The sequence below is a fragment of the Staurois parvus genome, unplaced genomic scaffold (assembly GCF_062004578.1).
Source record: "Staurois parvus isolate SC_StPar_1 unplaced genomic scaffold, SC_StPar_1.0 ptg001181l, whole genome shotgun sequence".
Taxonomy (NCBI): Eukaryota; Metazoa; Chordata; class Amphibia; order Anura; family Ranidae; genus Staurois; species Staurois parvus.
In genome coordinates this window covers 1,443,608-1,456,370 of record NW_028318977.1, presented here as the reverse complement: position 1 = coordinate 1,456,370, position 12,763 = coordinate 1,443,608, and the positions used below count along the sequence as shown (strand labels likewise).

The window sequence follows — 12,763 nt, the reverse complement described above, 5'->3', positions numbered from 1 at the left end:
TCACCCGGTGCTTTTTTTGGAAAGGGTCAGCCACTTTTTTAACGCAAAAAGTTGCATTTTTGATTCTATAGACTTCAATGGAAACACTGCAGAAAAGCGTAGAGTGCATTTTTGTTGCATTTTTTATGCGTTTCGCATTTTAAATCTGCCTAGCAACAAAAAAAATGAGGAAAAAAATGCTAAACACATGAAAAACGTGGCAAAAACGTAAAAAAGCAAAATGCAATGCAGAAATGGCTCAAACACAACCTGCATAGGTGTGAACCTAGCCTATACCTAAGTGCACACCTATGCGTTTTCTGCAGCGTTTTGCAGAAACGCAGTACAGTCCATTTAACACGATTTCCTATGGGACATGTTCACACCTGTGCGTTTTCACCCCGTGCGTTTTTTGGAAAGGGTCAGGGACTTTTCTTTTTAAAAGGTTGCATTTTTGGTTCTATAGACTTCAATGGAAACGCTGCAGAAATGCATGTATTACGTTTTTGTTGTGTTTTTTATTAATTTTGTGTTTTAAATCTGCCTAGCAACAAGAAAAAGAAAAAAACCACAAAATTTATCAAAAACGCAATGCAGAAACGGCTCAAACGCAACCTGCTTGTATTGCGTTTTTGATGCATTTTGTGTTTCAAATCTACCTAGCAACAATAGGGGAAAAAATGGGGGGGAAAATACAAAACTCATAAAAATTGCGGCAAAAAAATGCAAAACGCAAAATGCGTTTTTGATGCATTTTGTGTTTCAAATTTGCCTAGCAACAAAAAAAAATGAAAAAAAACGGGGGAAAAAATGCAAAACTCATGAAAAACGTGGCAAAAAAATGTTAAATGCAATGCAGAAACGGTTCAAACGTAACCTGCATGTATTGCGTTTTTGATGCATTTTGTGTTTCAAATTTGCCTAGCAACAAAAAAAAATGGGGGAAAAACGCAAAACGCATGAAAAACGCAAAATCCAATGCACAAACGGCTCAAACGCAGCCAGCGTAGGTGTGAAAAATGGACTCTGAAAATGTCATATCTGTGGTTGCTGGGAATGCAGCTGATGATGTTCTTTCCTGCAGCGGAGAAAGACGGCATCTGTCCCGTGGTCTACACCTTTGTAGCATGTAAGGAACCCATCCCCAAGAACTGCAAATTGGACTCGGATTGTACCGGGAAGAAGAAATGCTGTGCAACAGGCTGCTCTGTTGATTGCTGGGATCCCATCAGTAAGTCGATGACCAAATATTAATTGGTCTACAGACCAGATCTCATCCAAATGTGAGGGTGGAGCTGTCTGTATTGCCCAGAGGAGCCAATCAGATCCTCCCTTTCCATCTCCCGGTGCAGCTGGTATAAGAACAGTGTGTACAGAAAGATCTGCAGAGCTTTGGTCCAGCTTTGAGCAGCTTTGTAAAAGTGTTCATCCAATTGTACACATTGGGAGTGCTACACATGCCATCAGGGAGTGTGTAGTACATCCTGAACTTCTTCCCCACCACTGTTTATAAACATCGATCAGATGGGAGATAGATACAAAGTAACATTATTTATAAACATCGATCAGACAGGAGACAGAGAGATACAAAGTAACATTGTTTATAAACATCGATTAGACGGGAGATAGAGAGATACAAAGTAACATTGTTTATAAACATCGATTAGACGGGAGATAGAGAGATACAAAGTAACATTGTTTATAAACATCGATTAGACGGGAGATAGAGAGATACAAAGTAACATTGTTTATAAACATCGATCAGACGGGACATGGAGAGATACAAAGTAACATTGTTTATAAACATCGATCAGACGGGAGATAGAGAGATACAAAGTAACATTGTTTATAAACATCGATCAGACGGGAGATAGAAAGTAACATCGTTTATAAACATCGATCACACGGGAGATAGAGAGATACAAAGTAACATTGTTTATAAACATCGATCAGACGGGAGATAGAGAGATACAAAGTAACATTGTTTATAAACATCGATCAGATGGGATGGCAGCATACCTTTTCAGGAGATAAGACCACCCTTCTGAGCTTGTGGCCCCCTCACAAGGGAGAGGCTCCACCAGGAGTTTGCTTGCTCATCAGGGGATCGATCCGCTAATCCCCCACTGAGTAGGTGGATGACTGCTACATGTCCAATGCGCTCGGGCCCGGACCGGCCGTAGGGCACAGCGGGTATTTGCCCGGTGGGCCGGGGCAGCCTGGATAGGAGGGGTGGCCAGGCGGCACATTGAAGAACCAGACCGTGCATTTCTCTCCTGCCTCCACTGAATGTTGGCTTCTCTTCTCTCTCCTGCAGACATTCAGTGGAGGCAGGTGAGAAATGCACGGTCCAGTTCTTCTATGTGCTGGCTGGCCACCCCTCCTATCTCTCCCCCCATCCCTGTCTTTCTTTCTTTCTTTCTTTCTTTCTTTCCCTCTCCCGCTTTCTTTTCTTTCTTTTCCTCTTTCCTTCTTACTTTCTTTGTTTCTTTCTTTTTTTTCTTTCTTTCTTTTTTTCTTTCCCTCTTTCCTTCTTTCTATCTTTCTTTCTTTCTCTCTTTCTTTCTTTCTTTCTTTCTTTCTCTCTTTCTTTCTCTCTTTCTATCTTTCCCTCTTTCCTTCTTTCTTTCTTCTTTCTTTCTTTCTTTCTTTCTTTTTTTCTTTCCCTCTTTCCTTCTTTCTTTCTTTCTATCTTTCTTTCTTTCTCTCTCTCTTTCTTTCTTTCTTTCCCTCTCCCACTTTCTTTTCTTTCTTTTCCTCTTTCCTTCTTACTTTCTTTGTTTCTTTCTTTTTTTTTCTTTCTTTCTTTCTTTTTTTCTTTCCCTCTTTCCTTCTTTCTTTCTTCTTTCTTTCTTTCTATCTTTCTTTCTTTCTTTCTCTCTTTCTTTCTTTCTTTCTTTCTTTCTTTCTTTCTTTCTTTCTTTCTTTCTCTTTCTTTCTCTCTTTCTTTCTCCCTCTTTCTTTTTTTCTTTCTTTCCCTCTTTCCTTCTTTCTTTCTTCTTTCTTTCTTTCTTTCTTTCTTTTTTTCTTTCCCTCTTTCCTTCTTTCTTTCTTCTTTCTTTCTTTCTATCTTTCTTTCTTTCTCTCTCTCTTTCTTTCTTTCTTTCCCTCTCCCGCTTTCTTTTCTTTCTTTTCCTCTTTCCTTCTTACTTTCTTTGTTTCTTTCTTTTTTTTTTCTTTCTTTTTTTCTTTCCCTCTTTCCTTCTTTCTTTCTTCTTTCTTTCTTTCTATCTTTCTTTCTTTCTTTCTCGCTTTCTTTCTTTCTTTCTTTCTTTCTTTCTCTTTCTTTCTCTCTTTCTTTCTCCCTCTTTCTTTCTTCTTTCTTTCTTTCTTTCTTTCTTTTTTTCCCTCTTTCCTTCTTTCTTTCTTCTTTCTTTCTTTCTTTCTTTCTATCTTTCTTTCTTTCTTCCTTTCTTTCTTTCTTTCTCTCTTTCTTTCTCTCTTTCTTTCTCCCTCTTTCTTTTTTTTCTTTCTTTCTCCCTCTTTCTTTCTTTTTTTCTTTCTTTCTCCCTCTTTCCCTCTTTCTTTCCTGCTATCTCTCTTTCTCTCTCTCTCTCTCTCTCTCTCTCTCTCTCTTTCTTTTTCTCTCTCTTTCTCTCTCCCTCACCAATGTCCCCCAACAGGGCTCCTACAAAAAAATGTAAAAAAAATTGTAAAAAATAAAATAAAAATCTACTAACACTAGTGGTGGAACTACCAGGGTCACAAAGGTCATTCTTGCAATGGGCCCTGGCGTTCCACCACCGGATTCCGCGGAAAGGGCCTCTGAGCTTCGGGCTGCTCAGTCCAATATTCCTGGGCCTATTTCTTGCCCCAGTCTGGGCCTGGCTGCGCTTATGCAGAGTGGACACAGACACAGCCCACTCTCTTCTATTGGTGGTCAGGTTTGAATGAACCACCTGTCCTTTTCCACCCAACTGCCATCTGATCCGCCCAGATGGAGGGGAATGGATCCCAATCCATTTGTTTTTAGTGGATCGGATTGGATGAAGGCTTACACCCACCGCTCCATAGAGGAGAATGGACAGGTGGATCTGGTCAGACCATACATTTCTCTCCTGCCGCCACTGAATGTCCGCTTCTCTTCCTCTCTCTCCTGCAGACATTCAGTGGCGGCAGGAGAGAAATGCACAGTCCGGTTCTTCTATGTGCCGCCTGGCCACCCCTCCTATCTCTCCCCCCATCCCTGTCTTTTCTTTCTTTTTTTTTACTTTCCCTCTCCCTCTTTCTTTCTTTTTCTTTCTTTCTTTCCCTCTTTCTTTCTTTCTTTCCCTATTTCTTTCTTTCCTTCTTTTTTCTTTCTTTCTTTCTTTCTTTCTTTCTTACCCTCTCCCTCTTTCTTTCTTTTTTTCTTTCCCTCTTTCTTTCTTTCTTTTTTTTCTCTTTCCTTCTCCCTCTTTCTTTCTTTCTTTCTTTCTTTCTCTCTCTTTCTTTCTTTCTTTCTTTCCCTCTCCCTCTTTTTCTCTTTCTTTCTTTCCTTCTTTTTTCTTTCCCTCTTTCTTTCTTTCTTTCTTTCTTTCTTTTTTTCTTACCCTCTCCCTCTTTCTTTTTTTTCTTACCCTCTCCCTCTTTCTTTTTTTTCTTTCCCTCTTTCTTTCTTTCTTTCTTTCTTTCTTTCTTTCTTTCTTTCTTTCTTTCTTTCTTTCTTTCTTTCCCTATTTCTTTCTTTCCTTCTTTTTCTTCCTTTCTTTCTTTCTTTCTTTCTTTCCCTCTCCCTCTTTCTTTTTTTCTTTCCCTCTTTCTTTCTCTTTTTTTCTTTCTTTCCCTCTTTCCTTCTTTCTTTCTTTCCTTCTTTTTTCTTTCTTTCTTTCTTTCTTTCTTTCTTTCTTACCCTCTCCCTCTTTCTTTCTTTTTTTCTTTCCCTCTTTTTTTCTTTCTTTCTTTCTTTCTTTTTTTCTTACCCTCTCCCTCTTTCTTTCTTTTTTTCTTTCTTTTTTTCTTTTTTTCTTTCTTTCTTTCTTTCTTTCTTTCTTTCTTTCTTTCTTTCTTTCTTTCTTTCTTTCTTTCTTTCTTTCTTTCTTTCTTTCCCTCTCCCTCTTTCTCTCTTTCTTTTTCTTTCCCTCTTTCTTTCTAAAAATCTACTAACACTAGTGGCGGCAATACCAGGGTCGCAAAGGTCATTCTTGCAATGGGCCCTGGCGTTCCACCACCAGATTCCGCTCCATAGAGAAAAATGGACAGGTGGATCTGGTCAGACCACTAGGGTGAAAGGGGCCTAAGAAAATGGATGAGATGACCCTACACATCGCTGTTATTGCTTTATGTCATTTGATGTTCTTCTAACATGGATTGTCTCCATCCATCCAGTGACAAAGCCGGGAACGTGTCCTAGATTTCCAATACCCTATGTCCCCTGCTCTCTGCAGAAGATACCCAAGGAGGATCATCGCTGCAACACTGACCTGGATTGTAAAGGAAGACAGAAGTGCTGCCTGTCCGGCTGCCAGTATATATGCACAGACCCAAGAGGTAGGAGGTGAAGGACTGACATGACGTCCAGGGTCCAAAATGACTGTAGAAGGTCCAAATAGAAAGTTCCCACCATGGTCCGATCTCCATTTTGATTTCTTCAGGTTTTTTTAGCACTCTTTTCTTCTTATTCCAGTCTATTGATGGGCCGAACACCCCCCTGTTTGGTTCGTAGTCAAACATATGAACGAACGAGCCACCGCGAACTTCAAACCAGGACAGTTCACTAAGCGACATCATACCGCATCTGAGCATGTGGTGTGATCCCGCTCAGTTACAAAAATCCAGCATCTGGAGTTCTATGATGAAGTCATGCGGTATCTTAGTAGTGAAACATTCTTTAATGTTTCAGCTGTCAGCGGGGTTCCCCACTGAGAGCTGAATGTAAAAAGAATTTCAGGCAATTACAAATTTTGCAAAAAAAATGGTCCCCCCCATCCATACCAAATTTTTCAGGTCAGGTATGGATTTTGAAGGTAAACCCCATGCCAAGATTAAAAAAGAAATGGCGGGAAGTCCCCCCCATACCAGACCCTTATCCGAGCATGCAGCCTGGCAGGTCAGGAAGGGGGGAGGGACGAGCAAGTTCCCCCCCTCCTGAACCATCCCAGGTCACATACCCTTAACACGGGGGGTGATTTGGGGCAGGGTGGCTCCTCCCAAAGCCCCTGTTCCCCATGTTGATGAGGACAAGGGCCTCTTCCCCACAACCATGGACGGTGGTTGTGGGGGTCTGCGGGCAGGGGGCTTATCGGAATCTGGAACCCCCTTTAACAAGGGGGCTCCCAGATCCCCCCCCCTCATGTGAATGCATATGGAGTACATGGTACCACTACCCATTCACAAAAAAATGGTCTTTGACAAGTCCTTTATTGAAAACAAAAACGTCCTCCGAAGTAGATCCAATGTCATTCAGGATGCCAGCTGCCTGGAGTTTGCATGTTCTCCCTGTGCCTGCGTGGGTTTCTTCCGGGTACTCCGGTTTCCTCCCACACTCCAAAGACATGCTGCTAGGTAATTGGCTCCTGTCTATATTGTCCCTGGTATGTGTATGTATGAATGTAAGTTAGGGACCTTAGATTGTACACCCCTTGAGGGTTAGGGACTGATGTGAATGTACAATATATATGTAAAGCGCTGCGCTATATAAGTACCTGTAATAAATAAATAATAAAATAAGATGATTCTTACTTAGGCTGCTTAATAAAATAGAATAGAATAGAAAAGAATAGAATGAAATAAATCAGAATAAAATTGAAAAATAAAAGATTAGAAGAGAATATAAAATAAAGGAATAGAATAGAATGGAATAAATCAGAATACAATTTAAAAAAAAAAAAAGAGAAGAGAATATAAAATAAAGGAATAGAATAGAATGGAACAGAATAGACTAGAATATAAAATAAAGGCATAGAATAGAATTAAAAAAAATAGAATAGAGTAGAATATAAATGAAAGAATAGAATAGAATAAAAAAAAGAAATTCTAAATTCGAACTTTGAAATTCAAAATTTCAAGTCGATTTTGAAAAAAAAAAAGATTTTTCTTAGTTTCTGTTATAAAATTTTGTAAATAATTTTTCTCCTTCACTGATGTGCGTTAATAAGGCTGCACTGATGGGCACTGATACAGTAGGTGGCACTGATGGGCATTGACAGGCAGCACTCATATATGGCACTGATAGGCGGCACTGATTGGAACTGTTAGACAGCACTGATGGGCACTGATGAACACTGATAGGCGGCACTGATTGGAACTGTTAGACGGCACTGATGGGCACTGATGAACACTGATAGGTGGCACTGATTGGAACTGTTAGACGGCATTGATGGGCACTGATGAACACTGATAGGTGGCACTGATTGGAACTGTTAGGCAGCACTGATGTGCAACAACAAACACTGATAGGTGGCACTTACTGGCACTAATAGGTGGCACTGTATGGCGACACTGATGGTCATTGATAGGTGCACTGATATGCGGCACTGACTGGCACTTATAAGCGGCAGTGATTGGAACTGTTAGGCGGTATGGATAGGCACTGACAAAAACTGATAGGCAGCACTGATTGGAATTCTTAGGCAGCACTGATGGGCACTGAAGAATACTGATAGGTGGCATTGACTGGCATTGATAGGCGGCAATGATTGGCGACACTGATGGGCATTGATAGGTGGCACTGATAGGCAACACTGACTGGCACTGATCATTGGCACTGATGTGCACTGGTATGTAGCATTGATGTGCACTGATATGTGGCATTGATGTGCACTGATGGCACTGGTATGTAGCATTGATGAGCACTGACAGCTGGCATTGATGGGCACCGACAAGTGGCACTGATGGGGCTACACTGATCATCAGTGCCCTGATGATCGGTGTAGATGTCCCATCTGAGACATGCCGCTTACCGGGTCTCCTCTCCTCACGCACTGTCAGTGAGGTAGAGGACTGCCGATAACCGACATTGCCTATTTACTTGTGATCAGCTGTGATTGGACACAGCTGATCACATGATAAAGCCTTCGTCATCAGCTCTTTACTGTGATCGGTGATCCACTGTGTCCTAGGGACACCAATAGCCAGGGTGCGCATGCACAGCTAGAGTAGGAGGATGTCATAGGACATCCTACCAGAACAAGAGAACCGCCACCCTCCCGGCATTTCCTTTTTTGGTGGGCGGGAGGTGGTTAAAGGGAATGTCCTTACTGGTGGAGGGGCTGTGAAGGAGAAGCAGAGACACAAGCTACACTGGTAACCAGGGTTTTTTTCAGCGAGAACGCGGCAGAACGCAGATCTGGCACCTCCAGCACTGAATGTATGTAATGGCAAGAAGTGTGGCGTGTGCTGGAGGATCTATTGATGCTGGCTGCTGGGGATCTGTTTTTGTGTGAGGGTCTATTGTTGCTGGTGGGGGCTATTGCTGCTGGGGGGGGGTCTTATGTTGCTGGTAGGGATCTACTGTTGATGGGAGAGGTTTCTGGCTGCTGGGAGATCTGTTGTTTCTGCTGGGGAGGATCTTTTGTTTCTGGGAATTACATTTTGTTGGTGGTATATTGTTGCTGTGTGGGGGGGGGGTCTATTGTTGCTGTAGGAGATCTACGGTTGCTGGAGTGGGGTCTTTTGTTGGGGGACCTATTGTTGCTGGGGTGGGGTCCATTGTTCGGGGGCCTATTGTTGCTGGAGTTGGGTTTATTGTTGGGGAGACCTATTGTTGCTGGGGTGGGGTCCATTGTTGGGGACACCTATTGTTGCTGGGGTGGGGTCCATTGTTGCTGGGGGAATCTATTGTTGTGTGGAGGATTTATTGTTGCTGGGGAAGGGTCCATTGTTGCTGGTGGAGTCTGTTGTTGTGGGGGGGATCTATTGTTGCTGGGGTGGGTCCATTGTTACTGGGGGATCTATTGTTGCTGGCTGCAGGGGATCTATTTTACTGCTTTTCTTGTTAAAATGAACAAATTCCATACAAATTATTTAGCATCACAAAATGATACTTGGTTCCGTCCTCTCTAAAAGGGGCGGACTGGAAGGTGGGTAGGGGTGGAACCAAGGAATGGTACTCAGAGCAGGGTAGGGGCAGAGGAGTGTTCCTGCACCTATCCTCTGATTAAAAAAAAGCCCTGGTGGCATCTGATTTGTGCGGGAAACTGCGCTGGACTGACTGGATCAGTCACTGGTAATGGGTGGGTAATTGTGTGGGCGAGTAGGAAGAAATCCCTTCCAGTAGGTTGTGCCCAATGGTGGATGGTGCCTGTGAACCCTCTTGGGTCTTAAGCTGCTACCTTTTCATCATGGCCCTATGGTCATTTCCACATGTAGACTTGAAGAAGCAGAAAGAAGTGCCTGATGTCCAAAGAAATGTATGCTTTAGGTAGGTTTAAAAGGCATTTATTGAAAGTAGTGACATGTACAGCAACCAACACGTTTCGAGGGAAAGGACTCCCCTTCTTCAGGGCTGCTTCTGCATGCTATTACATGGGAGAGATTGCTGCCTCTGCAAATTTAGCTTGCACTCTGTCAGCCTGCTTTGAAATCTTTCCATTAATATACCAGTTTGGGAACCATTCCTATCTAATAGCGTGCATAAACAGTCCTGAAGAAGGGGCAGTCCTTTCCCCTGAAACGTGTTGGCTTGATGTACATGTTGCTTTCAAAAAACGCCTTTTAAACCTACCTATAACTTGCCTTTCTTCGGACATCGTGTGCTCCTTCCTTTCTTTTTCAAGTCTACAAGCTACAGTGGGGAAGTCTCATAATTGTGGGTGGAAACTCTGATATAAGAAGCTGGAGGATCATTCAACCCCATAGTGTCCACCCGAAATTGAAATACAATGTGTCCATTTTTCATGTAAGAACGCTTCTATGTGACATATTGACTGGTAATGTGTTGGCATTATATTGCTCATGTCTACCTTCATCTTCTCCTCATCCCAGAGTGAAGTCACAGCAGGACGGGACAAGTCTCAAGATGCTCCAATTGATGGGAACGGCGTTAATTCTTTTCCCTTGTGGTGGGGCATCATTCTGTCAATGACTAATAATTACTAATAAATGACTAATATCAATGACTAATAAATAACCATTTCAATCTTCTCTGTGTGGTTTTGATATCTATGAACATTCTCATGAGTCCAGGTCGTAGTATAACCAATACTAGTTAGTCACCTTTAACTGGTCTTGTTCTGTAATATTGGAGATGTTTTGCAGCTGGTGGCTTCCTCAGCCGTAACGAGTGTCAGGAACCTACCCCAGCCACATAGGTAATACTGACACCTTCATCCAGATGTTTGCTATACAAGAACATGGGAGGTGTGAAAGTTTGTGAAACTCCCCTTCTTTTGTAATATTGGAGATGTTTCGCAGCTGGTGGCTTCTTTAGCCGTAACGAGTGTCAGAAACCTACCCTGGCCACACAGGTGATTCCGACACCTTGTCAAATTGCCAAGGTGGAGATGTTAAAATGGCATTTTATAAAGATGGCAATGGTGTCAAACTCCCCCCAACCACAATTAAGGGATTGTTGATATAGATGGCCTCTTTCTAATACTAGTTAGTCACCTTTAATTGGTCTTCTTCTGTAATGTTGGAGATGTTTTGAAGCTGGTGGCTTCCTGGGCCGTAACGAGTGTCAGGAACCTACCCCAGCCACACAGGTAATACTGACACCTTCACCCAGATGTTTGCTGTACAAAAACATGGGAGGTGTGAAAGTTTGAGGAACTCCCCTTGTTCTGTAATGTTGGCGATGTTTTGCAGCTGGTGGCTTCCTCAGCCGTAACAAGTGTCAGGAACCTACCTTGGCCACACAGGTAATACCGACACCTTCACCCAGATGTTTGCTGTACAAGAACATGGAAGGTGTAAACATTTGTGAAACTCCCCTTAGTTAATCCAATCCACAGTGCCCTGAAGTCTGGAACTAGAGTTAACCCTGTGAGTTACATAGCTGAAAGTGTATATTGTTGTCAAATTGCCAAGGTGGAGATTAGAGATGAGCGAATCGAACATGGCGAAGTGGAATTCGTTTCGAATATTGGGAAATATTAGCAGACTTCGGATGCGCGAATCGAAATTTTCCAAAAATGGCGGCGACATGTGTGGCGACGGAGCGGGGATCTCTGGGAAGGCGCGCAGACAAGGCGCGCTGACCCATAATGCATTCATTCATGACATGTGATCGCATTAGCCAATCAGCAGCCAGCCAGCCAGCACTGTGTAATGGTCGAGCTATAAATTGCGGCCATCTTAGAATTCTCCATTAGCCTCCGGTCATTCAAGAGAGACAGACCTCTCTGTATTAGGGACAGAGTTAGGGCCAAAGAGACTTTAGGGCCACAGAATCGTTACTTAGGGACACAGAATTGTTACTCAGGGACACAGAATTGTTACTCAGGGACACAGAACTGTTACTCAGGGACACAGAATTGTTACTGAGGGACAGACACAGAATTGTTACTGAGGGACACAGAATTGTTACTGAGGGACACAGAATTGTTACTGAGGGACACAGAATTGTTACTCAGGGACACAGAACTGTTACTCAGGGACACAGAACTGTTACTCAGGGACACAGAATTGTTACTCAGGGACACAGAACTGTTACTCAGGGACACAGAATTGTTACTCAGGGACAGACACAGAATTGTTACTGAGGGACACAGAATTGTTACTGAGGGACACAGAATTGTTACTGAGGGACACAGAATTGTTACTCAGGGACAGACACAGAATTGTTACTGAGGGACACAGAATTGTTACTGAGGGACACAGAATTGTTACTCAGGGACAGACACAGAATTGTTACTGAGGGACACAGAATTGTTACTGAGGGACACAGAATTGTTACTCAGGGACACAGAATTGTTACTCAGGGACACAGAATTGTTACTCAGGGACACAGAACTGTTACTCAGGGACACAGAATTGTTACTCAGGGACAGACACAGAATTGTTACTGAGGGACACAGAATTGTTACTGAGGGACACAGAATTGTTACTCAGGGACAGACACAGAATTGTTACTGAGGGACACAGAATTGTTACTGAGGGACACAGAATTGTTACTCAGGGACACAGAATTGTTACTCAGGGACACAGAACTGTTACTCAGGGACACAGAATTGTTACTCAGGGACACAGAACTGTTACTCAGGGACACAGAATTGTTACTCAGGGACAGACACAGAATTGTTACTGAGGGACACAGAATTGTTACTGAGGGACACAGAATTGTTACTCAGGGACAGACACAGAATTGTTACTGAGGGACACAGAATTGTTACTGAGGGACACAGAACTGTTACTCAGGGACACAGAATTGTTACTCAGGGACACAGAACTGTTACACAGGGACACAGAATTGTTACTCAGGGACAGACACAGAATTGTTACTGAGGGACACAGAATTGTTACTGAGGGACACAGAATTGTTACTTAGGGACACAGAATTGTTACTTAGGGACACAGAATTGTTACTCAGGGACACAGAATTGTTACTCAGGGACACAGAACTGTTACTCAGGGACACAGAATTGTTACTCAGGGACAGACACAGAATTGTTACTGAGGGACACAGAATTGTTACTCAGGGACAGACACAGAATTGTTACTCAGGGACACAGAATTGTTACTGAGGGACACAGAACTGTTACTGAGGGACACAGAATTGTTACTCAGGGACAGACACAGAATTGTTACTGAGGGACACAGAATTGTTACTGAGGGACACAGAATTGTTACTCAGGGACAGACACAGAATTGTTACTGAGGGACACAGAATTGTTACTGAGGGACACAGAATTGTTACTGAGGGACA

The 12,763-nt window shown here is 42.7% G+C and overlaps 1 protein-coding gene across 1 annotated transcript in view; it reads left to right on the top strand.

Moving 5' to 3' along the window:
* LOC149438561 (uncharacterized) overlaps window positions 1–10,041 on the top strand; it is a 52,168-nt gene extending 42,127 nt beyond the window's left edge. Inside the window, exons 6-8 of the mRNA XM_089659648.1 lie at window positions 1,064–1,210; window positions 5,287–5,448; window positions 9,883–10,041. Of these exons, the coding sequence (XP_089515774.1) occupies window positions 1,064–1,210; window positions 5,287–5,448; window positions 9,883–9,887 (314 nt within the window). The 3' untranslated portion in view covers window positions 9,888–10,041. The remainder of the gene's footprint in view (window positions 1–1,063; window positions 1,211–5,286; window positions 5,449–9,882) is intronic.
* The last annotated feature ends 2,722 nt before the right edge of the window (window positions 10,042–12,763 follow it).